Consider the following 26,940-nt stretch of genomic DNA (forward strand, 5'->3'; position numbering starts at 1 on the left):
GTTATTCTCTTTCCCAGTTTCCTGGAGATAAGCCCCCTAACCCATCTCCCTCCCCTTCTTCTATGAGGGCATGCCCCCTCCCCAACCACGCTCTTTCCAACCCCTCCCCCAACCTCCACTTTCCAACCCCTTCCCCTGCACCACAGGGTCCAGCCTTAGCAGGAACAAGGGCTTCTCCTCCCATTGGTGCCCAACAAGGCCATCCTCTGCTACATATGCAGCTGGAGCCATGAGTCTGTCCATGTGTAGTCCCTGGGAGCTCTGTTTGGTTGGCATTGTTGTTCTTCTGGGGTTGTAAGCCCCTTCCACTCCTTCAATCCTTTCTCTAACTCCTCCAACTGGGACCCTGTTCTCAGTTCAGCAGTTTGATGGTACGGTTCCCCTCTGTGTTTTACATGCTCTGCCTGAGCCTTGGAGAGGTCTTTCTAATATAAAAAATATATTCATACTCTCTGATCTTCTTTATTTCAGGATAAAGACTGCCACTTAATCATATAGCCCTTGTATGTCTGAAATCTCACTTTGTGCCTTTCATTCCCACTTACTCTTTTTTCTCTCATTCTTTTATTAAACAACACTCAAGCACCTGCATTTCTCAAACCACATCCTCAGCACTTCAGTATTTTAACCTTGCTACGATTAGTCCTTCATATGTACACTTACCCTTACTTAGATCAACCACCACCTGGAATGGCTACCAAAATGAGTTTCCAACCCATTTCATTTTAACCAGCACAAGGCCTAGTGTCTATTTTAACCCAGTTCATTTTAGTCTACTTCCTATTCCAGGTTTAATACCCTTTGGTTCAATTGCCAGAGATGTGGTAATAGCTAATGTTTATCATGACATTCTCTTAGTGTAAATTGTGATTTGTTCTGGGTTCAAATAGATTTTGTTGAATAAATTGAGACATTTGTCATGCAGCAAGTCTTTGACCCCCCCCCCCATTTCGTTGACTTCTGTTTGTTTCAGAGTTCGTTATTTAGCCAAGGAAAATATAACTCAGGACCCCAAGGACAGCACTGTCTCTTTTGTACAACCCAATGGAGCCATCTTTGAGCCTTCACTGTCTGTTGGAACAGAGAATGACAACTTCACAGTTCCCAATCTGGCTGTGGCAGTAAGTGAATAGCAGATGCTATGTGGACCATTTCGGAGCATGTCACAATTAACCTAAGAAGTATCCTCATCATTTGGCTTGAGTTGTTTTATCACTTCAAAAAACTAAAACTGTTTTGTAGTATTTTGTAATCTGGAGAGATGACCCGATCAGCATAATCAATTGACTTAATTGATTGATTAATTAGTATAATTTAAAACTAGCTCTTATAAAAAGTAATCTTATAAGGGGTTTGAAAAAATGCCACAAATTATAATTTTAGGTTAGGCAAGATTTGGCAGATTTTAAAGATTTGTTTTGATTTTAATTGAACTCAATTGTTTCATTTAATCCATTTAATTAAGAAATGTAATATACTGATTTCTCAGACTCTGATTTTTTTTTGTAGGCTGCACCACATATCTACCAAAACTCATTTATTCAAGGTGTGCTCAACAACCTTATCAAAAAGTCCAAGTCTTCTATGTTCCAAACACGAAGTTTGAAGGAACTCCTGTGGGGTTACAAAGATCCATTCTTGAGTTTGATTCCATATCCTATAAGTACCACAGTTGGTGTGTTTTATCCTGTAAGTACCAAATATAAATGTTTGTTATATTTTTAAGTATGTAAATAAAATGTTAATGGAAACATTTATAATTTCACATATTATTAGCCTTACTAGTTAATCTGTGAACATATCATTATTTTTAAAGACAAAATCTTTCATGTTATCAGTTTTCATAGTGAATAATTACTTAATATGTTTGACTAAATTTTACTTTAAAAATTAGTCAAATTTTACTCTTATAGAAAATTAAAAATTCACTTGTAAATATTTGCATGATGTATTTACTTTTAATTTTTCTAAAGAATCAAGGTTAATATGTCTTTGTATACAAATCAGACATAATAATCATATCTTTCCTCATTTTCTAGAGCCTTAATTGTATTAAAGTTTCGATGAATAAGTTACTGTGAATTTTCACTTGAGATACTCAGCAAGCTTCTCTTAGTGAGAATTACCAGTGAACTTCGCAGAATGGCAGTTTGGTGATTCATATATATATATATATATATATACATATATACATAAGAATTCTTATATATATATAAGAATTATATATATATAAATTTTATATATATTAAAGAATTATATATATAATTCTTTTACATATATATATTAAATGCAGGTTTATTGGGAAACTACACTCAGGCAAGTTCACTGACCCCAAGGACTGAGGCCAGGGAAGTCTACATCTTCAGATAAAAGGAGTAGGGTAGGGGCAGGGAGAGAAAGAGAGAAGGGGATGCTCACAGAGAGAGCTGAGAGGAAGAAGAGAGAAGTCCAGCTTGGTGATTCCTGCTCTACTTAGCCTCAGCTTTAAGTTTTAGATTCCCAGCGTGATAAGAGCAACACGGCTAACCCATGTCTCTGTTTTGATGGTTGTATACTGGACACTGGACAGCAGTGCTGCTTCGGTTCTTCCGTTCCTTGTGGCTAATGTTTCAGGTTACTCGTTGTATATTAGTTAAACATTGACAGAGAAGCCTGAAGGAATTAAAGTCTATTATTATTTGGACAAAATCATTGCAGCTCCTTCTTTGGCTGAGAGATGTTTTTAATTGTGTTTGTATGATCTTGTTCATGTTAGTAACCACTACTAATGACTTCAGAATTTAGAGTATACTTAGGAATCTGTAGAAGCTTTGTTAAGTTTAACTCAGTGTGTCCTTACCTGAGAGCATGACAGCCGGATAACTCACAGCAATGCTGGAAAGGTACCTATTAGCCTTGTTACTTATTTTCTTATATTTTGGGTGAGCATATAACACTTATTTGTGGACAACCTTTATATTTTAACATTAAAATACATTAAGTTCGAAATGTAAAACTCATGTTGTGTCATATATCCCAAATGATAAAAAAATGATGCTGAATGACTGATCCCTTTTTGAAAAATGTGAAAGTAAGGTACGCATACGTATTATGACGGAGTAAATAAATGTTGATCCATGAGTAATCTTTTATTCATATTTTTTCAGTACAATAACACTGTAGATGGAGTTTATAAAGTTTTCAATGGAAAGGATAACATAAACAAAGTTGCCATAATTGATACCTATAAAGGGAAAAGGTAAGGAACTCTGTGTGTGTGTGTGTGTGTGTGTGTGTGTGAGAGAGAGAGAGAGAGAGAGAGAGAGAGAGAGAGAGAGAGAGAGAGACAGACAGAGAGCAAGACAGAGAAAAAATAGACACAGAGGGTGAAAGACAGACAGACAGACAGACAGGCAGGAAGGCAGGCAGGCAGGCAGGCAGACTAGGGTATTCTAATGAGTTATTAGTATTACTTTACTACTACACTTAAGGCACAAGCATCAGCCTATAAAACAGACATGGCTAAAGGGAAATCTTAGCAACTTTTTTTTTTGCCAGACATTATACTCCTCATGGCACTGTCTTGTTCATAACCAACCTGATTGACAGTCGCAGCATAAACATATAAAAACTTTGCCTTTATTCATAGCTTCTCTTAGAGAAATGCAGCATTAATTTTTTTCTCTGCAGCATGTGTAACACTACAGTTCATCCATACAATTAGGTGGTAATGAGTTGAAACATCAAAAGGTCTATGAGGTAGGCAAACATTGTGCTTTTTAAAATGACCATATGAAAAAATTATACCTTACACTAATCTTTTCCAAATGACTCAAAACAGGTGAGTGTTTAAAGTGAATTCGTACACCTTTATAATTTTACTGCCATGCCAATTTTTCCTACTGATAGAAAATGAAATTAGTATTTCAAGGAACATTAACATAGTATATAATGTCACCTTTGAAAAGGTTAAAGAACACAATAGATTCATGAATCTATACTTTTCTGTATCTCCGTTCCTGACAATTTATCTGGAAGAATACTAGTTATTGATATCAGTAAAATAGGAAGAAAACTAATAAATATCAGAAGAAAAAGAATCCTTGAGGTTGTCAGATTGTGCATGCAGTTGATTTAGATGCCTGTATCCTCATTAAGTATAACTAGCACCACTTCCTTTAAAAAGATTAATCAACATTGTATATGATATACTAGTAGACATTTTTAGGAGGAGATGGCACTAGTGTTTTTTTATTTCTTACTCAAATGATTAAAATATTCATGGAGATTTAGTGCTAATATTTTTAATCTGATCGATATATAAATATACATAATTTAGATAATAAAAGATAAATAAGTTCTGTCCCATTTTAATACTGGTTTCTGAGTTTCTAACATTACAAAACTGGGAAAAATGTAAAACATGTTAAAAGTAAAATGAGGAAAAGTAAACATTAAATATTTACGTATTTTGAATTCTATGAATCCACAGCCTTGATACTTGGCTTTCTTCTTCTTCTTCTTCTTCTTCTTCTTCTTCTTCTTCTTCTTCTTCTTCTTCTTCTTCTTCTTCTTCTTCTTCTTCTTCCTCTTCCTCTTCCTCCTCCTCTTCCTCTTCCTCTTCTTCTTCTTCCTCCTCCTCCTCTTCTTCCTCCTCTTCCTCCTCCTCTTCCTTCTTCTCCTTCTTCTCCTTCTTCTCCTTTCCCCTCTCATTCTTCTTTTTTTCTCCCACTTCTATGTGATGGGAAGCTCATGTCAGAAATGACCTTAATACCTTTTTTTCTATCAGGATGAACACTGAACATATTACCACATAATTGATTTCTCTCAAGGAAAACAATTCCTGCTTGGAGATCTACATCTCTCATATTTTCTTCCAGAACCATGTCTGTAAGAGTGCTTTCTAAGGAGCTTGGCATCTAGCTGCTTATGTTTATGGTCTGTCCTCTTCTGTTGCCCAGTATTTCCTTCATAGTGATAAGATTAGGGGAGAAAACAAATATGGATTGAGTGAGGTTGAATAGTTACTAAACCTTTAGTGTCAACGCCTCTGTTCTGTACTGTGTTGAAGAAAGAAGTGTTTCAAAGTTGAAAGAGTAATATGAGTATGGTGTTCTTGAAATGAGAGTATTTGTTTATCTTCTTTCTTTCATTCCTAAGGAATTTGTCCTATTGGAAAAGTTATTGCGACATGATTAATGGCACAGGTAAGAATCTTTGTTGTCATAAACATAGTGAGAAAAACTTCACGTTTTCCCACAAATCTACCCCTCTTCTAGCCAAGAAAATCCAGGTTGAGGGGCTATGATTACCAGTCAGTATAATTCAGAGTCTATTTTTGGGTAGGGTGGGAATAGGATATGTCCTAAATGAGATAGGATTTTTCAGATCAACCATGGAAAATAAGCCTTGTTTCATTACAAGAACAGTTCTTCTTTGTAAAGTAACTCTCTTAGGGATTTGTCATTTAAAAAGTAGGTAAAAATAAATGTAGAGGTATAGTTATTAGTCAATTATTCTTCAGTAGTAGACTGACAATGAAGATGTGAAGAAATACAATTTCACAAAGGAAAACCTACCAACCCCACCCCAAGTAAGAAGCAGAACTTAGGTAGAGGCAACAAGGTTGGAGAGCAGAAACAACCTATTTTGGACATGTTGGTCAGCATGAGGGAGAAAAGGAAAAAATAAAATAAGGTTAAATATCTACTATAAGGAAGAATATATGCAAAAATGTGTTCTACATTAGATCTGGAATGCAAAGAAACAATATCTTTGCTTTAGGATATAGTTAGGTAAGGGTTATTATTGTCCTTAATGAAAAACAAAGTACACACTGTTCTCCCATGTATGATTTATGGTTGTACAACACAATGGTAATCAGATACCATGAAGTAATCTAAATCAAAGAAAAGCCTTTAATTAGTAAGAAGCACATACATAATATTTACAAAGTAGGTGAGGGAATACTTAATAGGACTATGATACAATGAAGATGATGAAAGTTTACATAACAAAGGAAACCGAGGACTACCTTTCCAAAGGCACAATTGAGAAACACAGGTTTATTTATGTTCTTTCTCACAGAGTAGAAAAGAAAGAGTGGTGACAATAATGTTTTCCAAGGTCACTTTTACAAATAGTTAAGTATTTTAATACTTTGTTATATAAGCCTAACACTCCTGTACTATGCTGTCCCTAAACAGTCATGAACGATGAATGCTTCAAGCTTAAGAACTCTGTTTTTGGTCTCAGGAACTGAAGAGAACAGAGCTTTGGGAATTTATTAGTGATAAGGACTGGAACGTGAGTAATGAAACTAGGGATCTAGAGGCAGACTCCAGAGGTAATCATAACAGGAAGAGAGATGAGAAACGAGGAGATGGTCCCTGTGAGAGGGACTCTCGATATGGGACTAGGAGGGGACAAATGACAGTAAAACAAAGATGCTAACATGTGTCCATCATAATTTAAAATCGCATCTTCTTGTGGTTTGAAGCACATCCACTAAAAGGAATGATACACATTTAGAATGTTTGTTTTCAGAAAAGCATCTCTTGGGTAGTGGGGATATAATTTGGTTAGGAAATAGTATGATAAAAAGTATAAGAACCCAAGTTTTGGTCTTAGGAACCATGAATGGAAACATTGAACATAGTTAAGTGTAGTAGTAATTCTACAGTTGAGTAGGCTGAGATGGATGGATACCTAGAGTTCCTTCACTGGCCTGCCCAGCCAGTAAGCTTCAGGTCCCAATAAGAGAAAATTAAAGATGGACATTATCTATAGTGCTATGTACAAAGTTTCTCGCTGGTCTCCACACATACATGACTGTGTAAACAAAAGAAAACTGTGACTCCACTAATAACTATTTTATATTTCTTGACTATGGAAATTTGCAGATTTAACTATCCTGTATCTGTAGTGATGTTTCAAAAAATAATTTAAGTGTTTGCAATATATAACCTTTTAGTTGATCAATCACTGGATGCTCAAGTGTAGACAAATGCCTACTGGTCTGGAAATTTTAAACTATCTAGTCCTCGAAATGAAAGAATCAAACATTGGTAACAAGAGCACTATAACTTTCTTGATTCTTTATTCATATAAGCATGAATCAAGAATAAAATTTATAAAGTTAAAAAATAAAACTTTATGAGAAAAACACATGAACATGTAATGGAATGATATGCCAGAACATTTTACCCAAACACAACCAGTGGTGGTTCACTTTGGACATATTCATTAGTGGAACAGTGAAGAGTTATCTTCTCTGTGATAACTTCACTTCTTCAATGTCTGCCATGAAAATTATACTGAAATTTGAATAAGCAGTACAATATCATCTTAAGTATAAAAATATTTTAAGCATTTATGAGAAATTCTAGCAAGGAAAAAATTAAAAATTATTAAGTCTGATTAATGTTAAATGCTAGAACAATGCTGATACACTAGGGATACTAAAAGCATTTATGCCAAGAAAAGTGCCAAGCTGATAATAGGGTTGGATGCTTCAGAAACACATTCACAACTTTAACAGTGGCTTTACTAGGGTTTTTTATTTCATACCAGTAAATAGACATTGCATATATCTGTCAGTAATTTATATAGTCTCCAGCCATGTGTGGTTTTTAGGAACTTGAATTATACCTGAAATTCTGGTTTCATTGTATTGCTATGATACAACGCTCTGATTTAGAGCTACACGGGGAATAAAAGATGTATCATATTTTTCTATTTCGCTACTGAGGGAACTCAGAGCAGGAGCTAAAGGCAGGAACTACTTTTCAAAACTTTATGTGTGGATGATGTTTGCTGGCTTGCTCTCAAGTTCATGTTTAAGATCTTACTTAGTTAACTTTCTTATATAGGCCAGGACCATCATCCTAGAAAATAGCAGTACTGACAGTGGGCTGGGCCCTCCTCCATTGAATAATAATCAAGACACTCTGTGTCTTAGACAGTTAGACAGTGTTCTATTGCTGTGAAGAGACACCAGGACCACAGCAATTCTTATAAAAGAGAGTATTTAATTGGAGCTTGCTTACAGTAGCTGGAGTTTAGTTCCTTATCATCATGGCATGATAGCACGTAAGCAGACATGGGTCAAGAGAGTAGCTGAGGGTTCTCCATCTGGATGGATACTAGGTCAGAAGTATAAGACAACGGACCTACCTAGGGGTTTTGAAATCTGACCTCCTTCACACACTTCCTCCAACAAGGCCACACCTACTAATTCCTTCTAAGCAGTGCCACTCCTTGATGACTGAACATTCAATTATAAGGCTGCGGGGGCATTCGTATTCAAGCCACCATATTCCATTCCTTGCACCCACAGACTTGCAGCCATATCACAAAATGTAAAAGCATATTAAGTCCAACTTTAAAAGCCCCAATACTCTATCATAGTCTCAATGCTGTTTAAGTTAAAACTTCAATGTCTCTTCTGAGATTAAAGTTTATCTCTCTCTTTACTCCCCTTTTTAAACTTTTTATTGATTCTTTGTGAATTTCACACCATGTACCTCAGTCCCACTCATTTCCCACATCCCTCATACACACCCTCCCTCCCTTGCAACCGTGCATTTTGGAAATTGTAGTGTGTCACAGTGTATCCTGCCATGTGGCCTTTGGTTTCCACATAGTCTCTTTCCTTGCAAAAATTCGTTGCAAATATACTCATTAGTCCGGTATGAAGCATCTGACTTCTGATACGCTATCAACACTGGAACCTCAGGACTCATTTTGGATATCCTGTTGTTGTCCTATGTCGTGGAGATCCTGTAGTTTTTGATCTGTAGGACGAGGAACTTCATGTACTCCAGGATTCGTTGATAGGGTAGATGCTGTGATGGGCTAATTCAAAACTCTAGAATTGAGCCTGAGAGGTGTCAAGGCCAGTTAGTCCTCCATCTCTCTTACTCTCACACCACAGAGCTGACTCATCTGCAACTGCCACAAATAGGGCGTGCTCTACCCTGCTGTAAACAGGGTGCAGGGCCTTCCGTGCCAGGAATTACAGTTGGTAACTGACACGGCCAGTTCTGCCACTCTCATGACCAAAGCATGAGCTCTCCCACCTGGCATAGAGGTGAAAGTATGAGGGCGTAGAGAGCTCTAGTCTGAGCTACATCTCAGCAGATATGAGGCAGAACAGGTTCCTGTGCTCATACCCTCGGGACCAGCTCACCTGCAACTCCCACATCCAGGGCCAGCTCTACTATGCTGCCCCGGCAAGATGCAAGGATCATTCTCCCAAGTGCTGCAGCTGGTGAGGGCAGGGACAGCTCTTTATAAGTCCCTATAAAAGCAAAATAAAATAGCAGATCACATATTTCCTCCAAACAGGGACACCAATATGTTACCAGTGCAAATGGGAGGGGAGCATAAGGAGGAAACAGTGGACCAAAGCAAGACTGAGAACAGATGAGAAAACTCCAAATTTTGCATTTCCATGTCTGATGTCAAAGCATACTTCAGACTGACTCCTATCAGCTTTGTTGCTAGTAACATACTTCTCTCCGGTTCTGCACCACACTGCAGTTCTCCTTGGACTTTGTCCCAGGTCTGGCATCTCCAACGTCTTGGCATCAGCAAGGCAAACCAAACTTCACTGTCACAGATTTATGCAATGCTTCTATAGGCCTTCATGCAGGGACAGCCCTGGTATATTCTTGACCAGCAACTTTGTTTATTTGCAAAACGAGATTTATAACTTTAACTCTAAACCTAGTACCAGGAGATGACTGAAGATGCCAAGGTCTGCTGATTGCTGGGACAAGAATTTGGCCCTCTATTTCAGTTACATTTTTATCAATTTTGGTAGTTGATGGTTTCCTTCACTGTGTGAGGTTTTCTGTAATTGCTTTGCACGAGTTGGAAGTAAAGCTGGGTGAGTCTTTCCCTGAGGTCATCGCCCCCTTATTCCATTTAGCATCAGTCTTTTCCTTAAACTCTTAGTCTCCTTGATCACTGGACTTTACTCATTGCACTTTCTGGCGTTCCTTTTCTCCTCAAACTGAATTTGAGCATTTCCTCGCTCCTTTTCAGAAGAGCTCTGCGTAAGTGTCACCACTACAAACCACATGACAAAATCTCCTTTGCCATTCCATAGCCTTTAAGCCAAAACTCTTCAATTTAGCCTTAGGCAGATATATATGTATTTGAGAAGGGCAGTGATCAGTCATAATCTTTGAAAAATATCATAGGAATGACCTCTATGCCACTTACTAATATTCTTTTCCTTTAAAATATCTTGAGTCAAGTCCCACAGTTCAAGTCTTCTTTAGCACCAGCTTCCATGTTTCTACTGGCACGGTTCTGCTTGAAGCATTCACCTGCTTTTCTAGTCCAAAGTTCCAAAGTCCACATTTGACCAACAAGCAGTCAAATTGACACCCCACTCTCTTGCACCAAGATCTGTCTTAGTGAATATTCTATTGCTATAAAGAGGTATCATGACCATGGCAACTCTTATGTGAAAAAAAATTTATGGGCTTGTTACAATTTCAGAGGTTTAGTCCATTGTTGTCTTGGAGGGGCACATGACTGCTGGCTGACAGTGCAGGAGGCAACAGGAAGAGAAAGACATTGGATTTGGCTTGGGTTTTGGAAACCTGAAAGCCCCCAGAGACCCACTTCTTCCAACAAGGCCATACCTAATACCTTCCTTCCTGATGGCTAGCATTTAAATTTAATCTATGTGGTGTTTCTCATTCAAATCATCTTACTCCCTTACAGACATGTTCATGGGCCAATAGGAGCTCTTTAATGGAAGTTTTCTTCTCAAGTCATTTTAGGCTGTGTTGTATTGATAAAAATAGCTAGAATATCTGTTATGATTGAAATGATCTGTAAGACTTCATATGCTGTACATTAGCAATAAAAGATACTTTGATTATATGTTGAAAATGAAAACCTGTATGTACTTGAGTAAATTAAATATACCTCTTTATTTTCTAAAAGTAATTGTCCTAGTAGGTAACTTTAAAATTTGTATGCAGTTTATGCTTTATTTCTTTAGACTATACTAGAAAGAGATTTACAGATTTTTTTCTAGAATTCAGATCACATAAAACTCTTGTCACTGGCTTGATTTTTAACAGATGCAGCCTCCTTTCCACCTTTTGTTGAGAAGTCTCGAACACTGAGGTTTTTTTCCCCTGACATTTGCAGGTAAGTTTCAAGAATGTAAATATTAGACTTTTCCCTTTCCCGTCTTAAAACAAAAAACGGGAAGCATAATTATGTCCACTATTTGTAAAAACTAGACAAATATTCCTCTTGATTTCTTAATTATAAATGTGACAAAATGGAACTTATATTTACTGATTCTTCCAAATTAGCTTACAGATTTCGACACTATAGTACAAACCATTTTCTTTGACTTGTATGAGTAGTATTCATCATGTCTGCTGAGAAAGTTTCAAGATACAGAAAACAAGTGTAAACAACAGGATCTTATCTTTCTGAAGACATCCAAAGAAAATGACACATTTGTTACAGAGCTATGTTGAAGATCCACACAGTAAAAGTTTTGAAATGGTGGGGTTATATATATATATATATATATATATATATATATATATATATATCCATGAGTACAACTACCTTCAATCTACAGTCTTTTCCATGAAGATGAGATGATAGATTTATTGATTAGACATGCCAGAATGATTGCTGAGGACAGTGATATGTCACATAGGAGTAGCTGGAGAATCCTGAATGAGCTCTGACACAAAGAATTGCTCATAGTAGACACAGGGTAAATGATAGAGATCTGATCCAAGCCCACCATGCACATAACCAACCAAGTGAATGGTTCTTTCTCCCACTCCCCACCCCCAAGTGGTTCTTTCTTTAAGCTCTTTTGAAAGCTGGAAACGTCTAAATTGAGCACAAATGTATAACTTGATTAAGACACATAAATATTGTTAGATGGAAGAATTTAAGCATACAAACCTTCTCTGACATTTATCCCCCATGACAGTTCACATGTAGACTTGACCTTGAAAGATTTTTAAGAACTAAAGGATGTATATTGTAAACTTATGCTTTTAACCATGTTATGCCTTAAAATGTAAAAGCGGCATCAACGGTTTTCCCTTCGAATTAAAAAAGAGTTTAAAATTTTATGAGGAATATGTGACATTTTTAAAACTTAGATCAAGAATATAAATTGATTCAAGCAAAAGGATCAGAATTCCAGAAGAGGACCTACTTCTCTAATATGAAGCTCTTTTCTTGAAACCCCATGTAGGTCCATCTATGCTGTGTTTGAATCTGAAGTGAACCTTAAAGGAATCCCCGTGTACAGATTTGTTCTTCCAGTTAACGCCTTTGCCTCCCCACTCCAGAACCCAGACAACCACTGTTTCTGCACTGAAAAAGTAATCTCAAATAACTGTACGTCTTATGGTGTGCTGGACATTGGCAAGTGCAAAGAAGGTATGTAGATGTGCTCGTTATCAAAGTCCGTGTGAACTTGTATTTCTTACACTTGGGGATTTTATTCTTTAACGTGTAACATGTAAATTTAGATAGGTCTAGATAACATTGTATTATGCAAAATATGCCATATTCAGAAGGATAAATATTACAAATATTCTCTTACCTGCAGAATATAAACTGAAATATCTCTCTCTCCCCTCTCCCCTCTCTCCTCTCTCTCCTCTCTCTCTCTCTCTCTCTCTCTCTCTCTCTCTCTCTCTCTCTCTCTCCCCTCTCTCCTCTCTCTCTCCTCTCTCTCTCTGTCTCTCTGTGGTCTTGAAACTACAATAGGGACCATAAAAGGAAAGGATGAGATCTTAAGCTAGGAAGAATTAGTATTGAAATTCACTTGCAAAGAAAGCTTAGAGAAGGGCTGCTAGTTGAATGAAAGAGTAGAGGAAAGAGAAGGAAATGGATGAATGAGAATAACGTATCTTAACACCTAATATAATATTAAGCCATAACCCTTTTTTATGGGACATTTAAAAAGAAAGAAAGCAATGCTCATGGGACGTAATCTTTAGTGGTAGCACATTCTGTTTTGCTTTTATGTGTTTTTTTTCCCATGCTTTCTTTCTGCTCTTTTTCCTGAAGCTACTGTTTTGTTTTAGTACTGTAAAGTGGACTTATTAGGAAAACCATACTGGCATTATGCCATGTTGTTTTAATGGTTATGGAGAAAGAAAAATTCCCAGTATTCAATAAGTTTTCTAATCATCTGCCATTATCACAGTGCCCCTGCCTCTAGAAAGCAGAGAATAAACTAAGCTGTTTTGGTGCCCCTACATTAAGAAGGGAAAAGCACAGACCTCAGAGTCATCCTTGTCATGTTTGTATTCATCGTGGAATAATCATGATAAAGAAGAACAAACTACTGAGATGCTCAGTGTACCAGTAGGACTAATCGACGGTTGAACATATTCCAATGGGGTTCAACAGTGAACATTAGAATTTTGGAAATTAGTGTGTGAAAAAACAGACAACTGACTGTTTAATAAAATGTCACAGTTGTTTATGTTATTTTGCAGAATACTAACTGCATGTAATGCTCTTACTCTCAGCATTCCAGAAACGAGTGTATTTTAATCTACCAAAGGTTATCCTCTAGCAAATATTTTAAGTCATATGTGAGCTGTGCAGTAATCTACTTCCAATTGTCTTCAGGAAAGCCTGTGTACATTTCTCTTCCACATTTCCTACATGCAAGTCCTGATGTCTCAGAACCTATCCAAGGTTTGAATCCTAACGAAGATGAACATAGGACATACTTGGATGTGGAACCCGTAAGTCATTGTCTCACTGACTTAATTAATATTTCTCTAAAATTAAAATAATTATCTTTGGATCATACCCTTAAGACCAGTGAAACTGTCAAGGAGAATAAAACTCATTTCTTCCTATTCTGATATATGAATGGCATGAAATTTATTTTTGGTTTCAGCAAATGGAGCTTTATAAGGCTTTTCCTGGAACCAAGGAATTCTAATAATAAAAGTTAGTGTAGTTGTCCCTTATCATCATCATTATTATTATTATTATTATTATTATTATTATTATTATTATTACTACTACTATGAGTATTATTATTATTCCACTTAGCTGGATTTGCTTTTGTAAGGAATCACTGCTATTGTAGATGAAAGCACATTGTGATTATATGTAAGTTTCAGACAAAATATATAACAAGAATAACATATAACAGTTGCTCTAGTACTACTATTAGCATTTAAATTACGTTGATAATTATCTTTTTGAACCTTTGAAAGGAGACTATGGATGTACTGAATAGTCTAACGCTTGCTAAGCAACCATGCTCTGGAACTGACCCTCAGCATCTGCGAGCTATGGACTTACACTTCTCCTTAAATAACAGATGTCTGTAATACTGTTCTTTACTGATATGTGGACTATGAAGAAATAAATATTTGGACATATAGTTCAGCAACTACATGAACTGCGTTGCCCTTTTTGTATTGTTTTACTAATGTTCTTTCTTTCTGAACAAAATTGTGTTTATTTCACAATCTAAAGGAAACTATAGTTAGCTAAGACAAATTCTTTCACCATATTTATGTATATATACATGCAAACATTATGTATATAGGTACAATTGTGAATATAAATGCAGGTAGAACATGACAACTTATGTACATTATTCATTTAAATACTCTAATTTTTCAGCATTAAGAATTCTTTCATTTTTAAATACAAAATTACTCTCTTTGAATAATAGAAAAGGCAAAATCTGACTATTCTAAAGGAATGTTTTAGAAGTTTATAGTTATTTAAATTTGTTCTTTTCAGATAACTGGATTCACTCTACAGTTTGCAAAACGACTGCAGGTCAACATACTGGTCAAGCCAGCTAGAAAAATAGAGTGAGTTTCCCTAACAATGTTTTTTATTAATGCATTAGTAGCACTTTCTTATAAGATTGTGAGTGAATGAAGAAAAATGGAAAGAATGTCTTATGGTTTTTCATCTTTATGCTATATGGAATTGTTAAATATCTGGGACATATTTTACTTGAAGGAGAATCAGATCTGATGCTTATTGAATAGTCTATTTTAACTACTATTAGTTGGATACTGTTGAGGGCACTTCTTATGTACCCTATATCCAATTATTAGTACTGTAACTTCTAGGTCATGTACGTTTGTAGACTAAAATATGTACCTGTGATCCCATAAAATGTAATTAGAAATCTACATTAGATATGTAAATTGAGACTATGAGAGACATCTCCATTAAAATTGATTCACTGCACAGAAAAACACACATGGTATGCACTCATTGATAAGTGGCTATTAGCCCAAATGCTTGAATTACCCTAGATGCCTAGAACAAATGAAATTCAAGAAGGATGATCAAAATGTGAATGCTTCACTCCTTCTTTAAAAGGGGAACAAGAATACCCTTGGCAGGGAATAGAGAGGCAAAGATTAAAACAGATACAGAAGGAACACCCACAGAGCCTGCACCACATGTGGCCCATACATATACAGCCATCCAATTATACAAGATGGATGAAGCAAAGAAGTGCAGGCTGACACGTGCCGGATGTAGATCTCTCCTGAGAGACACAGCCAGAATACAGCAAATACAGAGGCGAATGCCAGCAGCAAACCACTGAACTGAGAATAGGACCCCAGTTGAAGGAATCAGAGAAAGAACTGGAAGAGCTTGAACGGGCTCGAGACCCCATATGTACAACCATGCCAAGCAACCAGAGCTTCCAGGGACTAAGCCACTACCTAAAGACTATACATTGACTGACCCTGGACTCTGACCTCATAGGTAGCAATGAATATCCTAGTAAGAGCACCAGTGGAAGGGGAAGCCCTGGGTCCTGCTAAGAATGAACCCCCAGTGAACTAGATTGTTGGGGGGAGGGCGGCAATGATGGGAGGATGGGGAGGGGAACACCCATAAAGAAGGGGAGTGGGAGGGATTAGAGGGATGTTTGCCTGGAAACCGGGAAAGAAGGGAATAACACTCGAAATGTAAATAAGAAATACTCGTTAGTAAAAAAAAATTGATTCATTGACTAGAACAAAATCAGATCTTAAGTGATATACATGAATAATTGATTTCTGATAGCTTATTTACTATAAGTGTGTTTTAGGTATGCATAAGCATACTCACAATTATTTTCGATGTATATTATAGAGCACTGAGGAATCTGAAGAGACCTTACATTGTACCTATACTGTGGCTAAATGAGGTTAGTGCTTCATTATTCATTAAAATAATTTTTACATAAAATAATTTTGTTACTTAAAATGACGCTGCAGCAGTTGGTGGGAGAGTGTGGGTGTGTGGGGGAGCATTCTCATACAGGCAAAGGGGAGAGGGAAGGATAGTATAGGAGGAGGGGTTGGTGGATGGGTAACAAGGAAAGGGGTATCATTTAAGATGCAAATTGGAATGATCATTAAAAAATAAAAATAAAAGATAAATAAAATGAGATATAGTACATATAATATATATGTACTCTAATATAATGTATTTACACTGCCTGTACATATGCTTATACACTTTGATATATCTATTAGAAAGAAAACTAAATTACATAGAACTGTTTGTTAAATTTTATGGTTTGTTTTTCAGACAGACATATAATTTTACATGTTTACTTGTACTCAAGAACATACACATATGTAATAGCACAGAATTCATGACTCATTGAATGTAACCGTGACGATAAAAACCAATTATTCCTAATCAGGGCAGGTTAGACTAGACTCACAATCCTATCGCCTGGTAAACTGTCTTGCTGTAAGCTACTAAATTCATTAGTCACAGAATTTGAAAATGCATTGCACAAACCTTCAAAGGAAGTACAGCTGTTGACCTTTGCCCTTTCTCCCTGACACCGGGAAACATTTGAAAAGTTGTGAAATAGTTCAAAGAATCTGAAAGATCAAATGGATGCACATGCACTGCCGAGCTCTAGGCAGCCTAATCAAAGTGGCAAGGGACTCACTTCGCACATCAGCATGTGCACTAGGTCAACTTTGGACAGGAAGAGAATTTTACTGCCTTACTGAGACAGGTAGATGACAGCTATGCGAATGTTTAAAAGAGAGAATGGCATAAAGTTATTTTGTTTTATTAATTTAACAAAATAACGTTAATGTTTATCTTGATTGCAGACTGGGACCATTGGCGATGAGAAAGTGGAAATATTCAGAAACCAAGTGACTGGGAAAATAAACCTCCTGGACCTGGTAGAGAGGGTCTTACTTGTTGTTGGAGTACTGATGTTTGTGGCTTTTATGATTTCATACTGTGCTTGCAGATCTAAGAATGGAAAATAAGTAAGTGCTCATCAAAGTATGTATCATCTAATCAAAGTATGTTTTCATCTCATCAAGAAGGGATTATACATTAAAGCAAAATTATTATACATTTTTGCACGTGTTTAGCCAGCTATAACGCCTTAATATATCCCAACTTTTGATGTTATTGTTGTAAAGTAAATTAAGAAGCAAATGATGATTGAAATCATCACTACCACAGGGAAATGAGCACAATTATATTTTTTGTCCAAACTTAGACTTGCTAATTTCTTTTATTTTAAAAATTATTAAAATTATACCTTATAAAAATTACAATTATAAAAATTTTAGTAGATAGAAATTTATAAGAGCAAGATGTAGATGTAGCAATATATAGATTTTGATTAACAGAGGCAAAAGGAATTATTAGCATAAACCCTGGGTGGATGATTGTAGATGCTAGCCTTTCTTATTCCCAAGTAGAGCTTAATAGCATGACATGCTGATGATGAATTAAAAGTCATTGTCTGAGAATTAGAATAAAAAATTACAAGATAATAGTATAATTAATTGACTGAGTCACTCAGTTTAGAGAGAAAGTATGGAAATGTGGATAAATACATAAGAGTCTTGGCTAAATTGTACAGGGTGTTTTACATTGTAATGGCCACTGTGACTAGATATCAATATCCATGTTTCTCTACATGAACAGAAAGGGAAGCTTAGCATACTTCCCCTAGCCTAAGTGGAAATAAACTTTGAAATATAAATTTCCAATCCTGTTAGAAAAAAATGATGAGGAGAAAATGCTTGGTTTGAAATTGTATTCTACTTAAGCCAAAAATTAACCATAACCTTTGTCTTGCAGGAATTTTGATTTTAATCCCAATAACTAATATTGAACACATACTGATAATGCTAAATATTTTACATGAATTATCACATCACCCCTATGTAAGTCTCCAGTAACCTGGAGTAAATACTATGATATTCCCTGGAGACATTCTATAAAATTAGAACAAATGTCACATTGTCCATGTTGAAGTCTAAGATAACCATGTCAATGTTTTCTAAAGTAATGTGGAAGTTAGCTAACAGTATTTATTGTATGGGAGTTGAGCATCTTTATGTTGTAGAAAAAGCAACTCAGTGTTTTGTTCTGGATCATTTGTTTCACTCTAAAATTCTTTTGAGCGCCATGTGTTTAAAATGTTAACAAGACATATGAACAATGTAATGCTTAAAATAAAAGGCAAAGACATGGCAGTTGGTTATGAGCACCATTGCTCTTCCAAATGACCCTTTCCCAGCAGGTAGCTGCTAACTCCAGTACCACTTGTTGGCCTCCACAGTCATTGACACATGCATGACGACGGACAGAGAGACATGGAGGCAAAATACCCACGCATATAAAATGAGAACTTCTCAATCTGTTGTATGAAAGACATTTATTTTCAATAATATATGAGAAAAATGTCTCCTCCAAAGTTAAAAAACTTTAATATTTCTCATTAGCCCATCAGGGTTATAATGGAACGCATGTGTACACATATCAATATCATAGATTAAACAGAATATCCATTGGAAAGGTATCAAATCCCTGCTCAATTACAAAAGCGAGTCTACATAAGGTATTGGTTTATTTAGTTAAATGAATAACTTCATCATTGTTTAATGATCCTTGAATATAAGGTTTCTTAGGTTCATATTGTACTAATTAATAACAGAATTAAAAGCTCTTAGTGTCTATATCACTAAGTGTCTATTTAATTCATGCGTTCCACCGTTTTAAAGACAGAAATATATCACCTCTTAAAGACCGTGCTTTCAAAAAACAGATTCTTCCTTGGCAATAATTTAACTCTACTAGACCCACAATTATGAGACTCAGGTTTGCTGAAACAATCATTTTGTAATATGTTAAAAGTTATGTCTCTGAGAAAACTTGTGTCGATTTTAAGGGGGGTTGGATGTAAAAATGGAGTTAGGTAGCGCGCTAGGGAGAAAGTGACTTGCTGCTGGGGAGACTACAGTAAGCTCAGTTGAAAGCTGTACATGTATATCTCTTCACGGAAGGCAGTCTTGAGTGTATGAGGGTCCTCAGTAGCCAATTTAATTGACTACCCTCCCTGCTCTCAGTATGCTTACCTCTTGGGAGTAAGGATGCAGCTTTCTACGTGTCCTTCTTGAGGAGGAACATGTATCTCCCTTATAATGAAACTGAAAGGTGACTTCTCTCTTTAGCATGAGATACTGTCCTGCATAACTGAAACTATCATACCTCGATACAATATGATATGTAAGATGTGATATATGTGATATAAGGCTATTTTGATGTTTAATATCTCACTGCTCTCTGATTGGTAATGCCTCTTCTGTTTACAGGTAGTGGATGAGCCTACATTATGCACTAGTTACATCTTTGGTAAAACCAATCTCCAAAACGAAGACTTAATACATGCTTGTTTTTATAAAACACACCTATCTGTAGTTGAAGAAATGGTGGTGTGCGCTCTCTCTCTCTCTCTCTTATTGCAGATATATATTTATTTATATATTGCAATAAGCTACAGCATATTTCAAAAAGATTAATATGTCACTAAGCCTATATTTTTTAATAAAATCTTGTATTTTGTTAAGTCCATCATCTGCAACTGAGTGGACTTCAATTTCCGCAGAACCAATTATCTTTTTTGGTTCTAATTTACTGATATTTTTTTCCTGTTGGCAAGTTTCAAGAATGTATATTCCTAGAAACATTTTGTTCCTCATCGAAGTAAACTGTTATCATGTCTGGGGTGGCCCTTTCATTTATAGCAAATGTTCCTTGTGACTGTCAGCACATGATATGTCATAAGTATTATATCATTTTAAAGATTTAAGGATGAAAAATGAACAATTCACATATGAACCATTGCTGATATATTGTTTAATCCTCTCCCTCTCTGGTGTCCTTGGCAACAACAAGGCCAGGTATCACAGCTATTGTTTTCTTTTTACTTTCTTACACAGAGCTTATATGTTCTGTTCCTCGCCATGAAATGAACTATTTTTAGCACATTTTAGCTCTTTATTTTAAGTATGTTGTCAAGTTCCAGGCTGCCTAGCTCTTTTAAAAACTGAGTAGGTTTTTCTCTTTCTGCTCAGCTGCAACTAATGTAACTTCAGAGAGCTGTTATAGTGTTAAAAGATGTAATTTATAATAAATGGATTATGATATAGAATCTTACAAAAGCTAGAATGGGCTTTAAATATATATTTGTGGTAATATATTCTGCTTTCATAATCACCCAGAAAGAACTGGTTTCTAATATTAAAGATGTTCTTAAGTTCAAATGTTTTGTCTAGTTACTATTGTATCACAATGTTGTTTTATTATTATTATTATTATTATTATTATTATTATTATTTGTGAAGTATTTCATCTGAAGTCTTACATCATTCTGAATCATTTAACCTGACTTCTATGTCTTAATCCAATTGGAAATGGATGTTTTGCTTTAATTTTATAGCAGGAATGTAAGAGTGAAGGCTAACGTCTTTCCGGGACACATTGATAGTTGTTTTGCTTCCTTAAGCAGAGTAACCTATTTCAAAGAATATTAGTCCCAATAGATTCTAGTATAAAAGACAAAATAAAAGCAAGCATTTGTGTTGTATACATAGAAAAAGAAAGGAAAAGGAACTCTCTTGTCTAGATATAAAACTTATCAAATACAGCAAGACAGTTTGGGGCAGGACTGCTGGGTCAATGGTTAGAAGTGCTTGAGGTTTCTACAGCAGACCTGAGTTTGGCTCTCAGCTCCTATATGTCTGCTCACAGCCTCATATAACTCCACTTTAGTTGCTGCAATGCCTGCCTCTCCTCTGCAGCCTTCTGCATGCATGTGACACTTGTATGTTTATACACTCAGGCATGCATATGCACATGGAATTTAAGAGGGACAGAGGAGTGTATGAGAAGGTTGTAGGAGAGAAAGGAGAGTGGGAAATGGTGTCATGGTAAACCTCAAATTTAAAAGAAACTTTTTCTTTCTCTCCCTTTCTTTTTTCTTTTTCATTTTCCCTGCTTTTTGTTTCTGTTTTTGCTTTCGTTTCTGTTTTTGCTTTTGTTTCTGTTTCTGCTTTTGGTTTTGGTTTTTTGTTTTGGCTTTTGAGAGAGAGTTTCTCAGGGTTGCCCTGGTTGTCCTGGAACTTGCTTTCTAGGTCTGTGGACCAGGCTGGTCTAGATTTGCCTGTCTCTGCCTCCTGATTGCTGGGATGAGAGGTTTGCACTGAGTGGTAGGATTAAAGGCATGCAGCACTCCCAAAGAAACAATTTCAATAAATAAATGGTAAAATTTAAAGAACTTTAAAAAGTAGTCACACAGCATCTATGTGTAAATTTTAAGGATTATTTTTAAATCCTGTTAAAAACCTCAGGTTGAGCTAATACCTCTTAGGAAGAATCTTCCAGATATCTGAAGGTACTCAAAGCATAGAGACTGGTGTCTTTTCTTTTCATGAGGATGGGGAAATCATTGCTCTAAGATATTGAGAGAAGTAGCTTCACCAGAATTCAGAAACAAAGGGTGCGATCACATCACATGGCTGCATTACAGGATTAACAAAAATGCATTGAAAAGAAGAAGCAGTTGTTGGGGATTTAGCTCAGCGGTAGAGCGCTTGCCTAGTGAGCGCAAGGCCCTGGGTTCGGTCCCCAGCTCCAGAAAAAAAAAAGAAAAGAAAAGAAAGGAAGAAGCAGAACAGTTCATATTACTCCCATCACCTTTTTTGCAAATTCACTGAGAAAATTATGTGCAGAAAGAATTTTTACATAGAAGGGAAAATCAGACTTTGCTGTAGACTTTAACATCAGATGTGCGACAGTATTGGGAGACACCTGTCTTCCATTGAAGGACCCCTGTCGGGAGACCCCACTCCAGTCGCGGGATTGTACTCCCCCGAGAAACTCGAGAGACCGGCTCTTGATGTAAAGCACACGAGGCAGTTTATTATCAGAGCTCGGGGACGGCTCGTATCTCACACAGGAGACAGAGGAGTCGACCCCAAGACTCGAAATTTAAGGCTTTTTATAGGGGAAGGCAAGGGGATTCAGCGTGGTTATCAGCAAGGGAAATGGGTACAAGGTCTCATCTGCAAGCAGTACGTGCGGGCTGGGGTTTTCTCAATATAGGAGAGCATCGTATCTTTATCTGTAGAGCAGGGAGTTTGGTACCTATTAGCTATAGCAGAAGGGGAACAGGGAGTTGCCTGTCCGGATGGCCCCCGACTCAGCGGAGATGGTGGCTGCTAGTCCCTGGAACAATCCCTTGACCTTGTTTTTAGGCTTGTCGGGGCACATCTCAGGCCCGTTCTGTCCTGTCCCCTTATCTGCTGTTCTTCTGCAGTTTTTATGAAGTTTTTATTTTAACTCTTTCATTCCCCTCTTCTTCTACTTACTAATTCTAATGTTAGAATTCTTAGACATTGGTATTTCTATACGGGGAACGGTAGTCGTCCTCTTCCTCCATCATGACTATAGGATGGTATTGGCGTTGGAGGACCATTAGTTGTACAGCATTTATTCTATTTTTAACAAAAGCTAACCCTCTGTTTATCAAACAGGGGCCAAACACTAAGAGCAGGAAAATAATAAGAACTGGCCCAGCAAGGGCAGAAAATAATGTAGTGACCCATGGAGACTTGGAGTACCATGATTCAAACCATCCCTGTTGTGCTTCACGGTCTCGCTTTCTTTTTTTAAGTCTTTTCCTTAATTTCTGCATTGAGTCCCTGACTACTCCAGTATGATCTGCATAGAAACAGCACTCTTCCTTTAAGGCAGCACATAGTCCCCCTTCCTTCAAGAACAACAGGTCTAAACCTCTTCGGTTTTGTAATACCACTTCCGATAAGGAAGTTAAGGATTTTTCTAAGGCACCTATAGATTTTTCTAACATCTCTAAGTCTTCAGTCATGGCTTCTCTCAAAGACTGAAGGGAGTGAGCTCCCTGTCTGCCTTCAACTAAAGCCGTCACTCTGGTTCCTACCCCTACAACAAGTCCCGTTCCCAGGAGCATGGCTAAGGTAATGGAAACAGGTTGTCTTTTAAACCTTCTACTGAAATATTCATCTTCTAGGCGGGAAGCAGGATGATAATATACTCACGGCAGGAGCTGGATCATGACACAGAAATCACGAGAGGGGTCAAAAACATTAGTTGACAGGCAAGGGATAAGCCCTGTGTTGCAGGCCCACCAACCAACAGGAGATGGCACAAGATAATAGCTGTCATCAGTTCGGGCTATGGAGAGAGTTCGACCACACAGGTGACGGTGAGAAGGGGGGGGGGGTTTCCTAGACAAAGACAAGGACCCCCTCCTGATACAGTTACATCAGTTAAGGTCAGTTTCTTTCCCGACCCCCATGAACCGGAAGCATGATCGTTGGTTTTATTAAAGTCACCATTGTCTGTAATTCCCTCATAATAAGGGGGACCTGACGATAAACACAGCCAACACTCAGTAGTAGCCTCTGGATCAGTGTTGTTAAGGGCATAGAAAGCTCCTTTAACCAGGTTAAAGAGTCTTTGTCCCGTTGATGGGTGAGCAAGATCCGCAGAGGAGGATTCATAAGGAATACCAGTACTAATAGGTCTTATTAAGGTTGATGGAACCATTGTAGGAGGTGGAGGCTTAAGCCTGGCAGGGGGACCTCTTTCTGGGAGGATCTTGTTGGGCCCAATGGACACTGGCAGGGGTTTTTCTACTGTTAGTTTGATCCTAAAATTCAGTCCAGGGTCCTTTCCCAGCGCATATAAGCGCAGACCCCAACTGTTTCCCCTTAACCAACTCTGACGTTCTTGTTTCCCCTTGTTAGTGAACTTTATAAGTATTGGATTGCAATATTTACCTTTGCAAGGCCCGTTGGGGCTGTTGCTATGTGCACATCCACTCTCCGGATACTTAGAACTGTCCCTCTCCCCCTGGTTTGGCCCATCATAGCCCCTGCCCCTTTTTACTGTGATTAAGTTCCAAGTAGAAGTTGGATTCTAGTAAACGTCCCCTGTTGTTTTGCAACCCCATGCAGCACAATAAAAATCAGATGCTCCTCCACACTTATATCAGGAGTTCCTATCCCGTCCCTGGGCCGGACAAACGTAAAACTCTGTGGACCGGAGGTTGGCCCAGTAGAATTGTCCTGGGCATCCATATGTGCTTCCTATTCCATTTGGGACACACCATTCCTCAGCTGGGGGTTGAAGGAGATCGGTATGATCGGGGATGTCCCAAGAGAGTGATCCTGCTGCTAGCTTACAGAGATCGCATAAAAGATCAGGCCACCAGGTCCAAGGGGGATTAACTGCGGTGGCTGACCAAACGACATTTCCCTCCTCATTAAAGAGCTCCCAAGTTTGGCAAATTGGGGAATGGGGATTGAAATCACTGCTCAGAGTCTTTTCTGCGGCGCAGACGCAGCTCAAGAGGATTATCAGTCTTTTCCAGGGTCCATACATCTTGATCAGTTCCAGGGGGAGCCTTCTTGACATGGGAGGCATGAACCCAGGCGGGGATCCCTTCTACCTTTACAGCCGTAGGAGTGGTCAATAGCACCAGGTAGGGTCCTTTCCACCGTGGCTCAAGGTTTCTGGTTCGGTGTCTCCTCACTAGTACAGCATCCCCCACTTCAAACTGATGTGGCACCAACAAATCGCCTGCAGCGTAGGTTTCTTTTCTCACAGTCTCGAGTGCATTTAGTCAAGCTGGCTGGTTTTACCTCAGTAAAGTCAATTTCCCAATAAGTCCCTGGTCTGTCCCCCTGCAGGCGTTTTCCTCCATGATCTTGTTAGACCCAGCATTAGTGAGCATGCATGCTCGACAGTTCTTTGTGAGGTCTTCCACAGTTTTCTGTAGTTGAGGGATGTGATAAGGGGATTTACTAACTAGCCTCACCATCTTCCTGGCTCTTAAGTGAGTAAGACTATGTATAGTGGTTAAATATTCTAGCCCCTCTTCTTCTGTGAGAGTCTGTTTTTCTAGGATTCCTCCTGGAGGAGATGAGGTTCCAATTACTAGAGTCAGAGGCCCTTGAGCTGTCTCTTTAGCCACTTGGTCGGCCATCTGATTCCCACTTTCTATTGGTCCAGTTCCTTTTCGGTGTCCTGGACAGTGAATGATCGCCACCTTGTGGGGCAAATGGGTGACTTCAAGTAGGCTAAGGATTTCTTCTTTATTTTTAATGTCTTTTCCAACTGAAGTCAGTAATCCTCTTTGCCGGTAAATTGCTCCATGAACATGAGCCATTGCAAAGGCATACCGGCTGTCAGTATAGATATTGATAGTCTTCCCTTCTGCACACTTTAAAGCCTGAGTTAAAGCAATAAGTTCTGCTTTTTGAGCTGAAGTCCCTTCAGGCAGGCTACTGGCCCATATGACAGACCTTCTATCTACTATCGCCGCCCCGGCTCTGCGCTTACCTTCTACCACGAAGCTGCTTCTATCAGTGAACCAAGTCTCTACCCCCAGCCAAGCTTGACCAGTCAAATCTGGTCCAGTTCCAGTTTCTTCTGCCAGTATCTCCTTACAGCGATGTACGAGGGCTTCATCAGCTTCAGGTAGTAAGGTAGCGGGGTTAAGGATGGCAGAAGGGGCAAAAGTTACCCGCTCAGTCAGTAGCAGGCTCTGGTAATGAGTCATCTGTGCGTTGGTCATCCACCGGTCTGGGGGCTGTCGAACAACACTCTCAAGGGCATGGGGTGCCACTATAGTCACATTCTGTCCCATAGTTAGTTTGTCAGCGTCTTTTACCAAAACAGCGATGGATGCTATTGCTCGGAGACAGGAGGGCCATCTGCTGGCCACAGGATCCAGTTTCTTTGACACGTAAGCTACGGGGCGTCTCCAGGGACCTAGGGTTTGAGTGAGGACTCCTCTCGCCACTCCATTTCTCTCATCTATGTATAAGGTGAAAGGTTTCTTAAGGTCAGGTAGTGCCAGGGCCGGAGCCTGTAGCAGTGCCTTTTTTAGAGTCTCAAAAGCTAATTGATGTTCCTTAGTCCAAATGAATTCTCCTTTCTCTTTAGTTAAGGGGTAGAGAGGGGCTGCCAGGGTAGTGAATCCAGGAATCCAAAGCCTGCAGAACCCTGCCGTTCCCAAGAATTCTCTTACCTGGTGAGGAGTGGTTGGGGTCGGGATTGTATCACAATCTGTTTCCTGGCCTCAGTGAACCAGCGTTGTCCATTCTTTAAGGTGTAACCCAAATAGGTCACTTCAGTGCGGCACAGCTGTGTTTTCTGTGCTGAAACCCGATACCCCAACTCACCCAGCTCAGCCAGGAGGCCTTGAGTCCCACATTTACATTCCTTGTGTGTTCCAGCAGCCAGAAGAAGATCATCTACATACTGTAAAAGAGTTATGTGTGGATTATTGGCTCGAAAGGGGGCCAAATCTCGATGTAAGGCCTCGTCAAACAGCGTGGGTGAATTCTTGAATCCTTGTGGCAACCTGGTCCATGTCAGCTGTCCGGTTCTTCCATTCTCAGGGTTGTGCCATTCAAAAGCAAACACGGGCTGGCTGTTAGGGTGTAGTCTTAAGCAAAAGAAAGCATCCTTAAGATCTAACACCGTATACCATGCCCCCTCGGGTGGCAGAGTGCTAATCAAATTGTAAGGATTTGGCACAGTAGGGTGTAAGTCTTGTACCCACTTATT

At 38.2% G+C, this 26,940-nt stretch overlaps 1 protein-coding gene across 6 annotated transcripts in view; it reads left to right on the forward strand.

Annotated features, from left to right (window-relative positions):
* LOC134486712 (platelet glycoprotein 4-like) overlaps window positions 1-20,585 on the forward strand; it is a 36,131-nt gene extending 15,546 nt beyond the window's left edge. For 5 of the 6 annotated variants that reach the window (XM_063286904.1, XM_063286901.1, XM_063286906.1 and 2 more), the window contains 11 exons: window positions 974-1,121; window positions 1,510-1,689; window positions 3,147-3,238; window positions 5,140-5,186; window positions 11,085-11,154; window positions 12,239-12,426; window positions 13,633-13,751; window positions 14,773-14,846; window positions 16,138-16,192; window positions 17,124-17,288; window positions 19,635-20,585. In XM_063286904.1, the coding sequence (XP_063142974.1) occupies window positions 974-1,121; window positions 1,510-1,689; window positions 3,147-3,238; window positions 5,140-5,186; window positions 11,085-11,154; window positions 12,239-12,426; window positions 13,633-13,751; window positions 14,773-14,846; window positions 16,138-16,192; window positions 17,124-17,288 (1,138 nt within the window). In that variant the 3' untranslated portion in view covers window positions 19,635-20,585. Of the gene's footprint in view, window positions 1-973; window positions 1,122-1,509; window positions 1,690-3,146; window positions 3,239-5,139; window positions 5,187-11,084; window positions 11,155-12,238; window positions 12,427-13,632; window positions 13,752-14,772; window positions 14,847-16,137; window positions 16,193-17,123; window positions 17,305-19,634 lie in introns of all 6 variants that reach the window. The other variant, XM_063286907.1, reaches the window with a different exon arrangement.
* Window positions 20,586-26,940: the final 6,355 nt, after the last annotated feature.

Source organism: Rattus norvegicus, chromosome 4, assembly GCF_036323735.1.
Source record: "Rattus norvegicus strain BN/NHsdMcwi chromosome 4, GRCr8, whole genome shotgun sequence".
Taxonomy (NCBI): domain Eukaryota; kingdom Metazoa; phylum Chordata; class Mammalia; order Rodentia; family Muridae; genus Rattus; species Rattus norvegicus.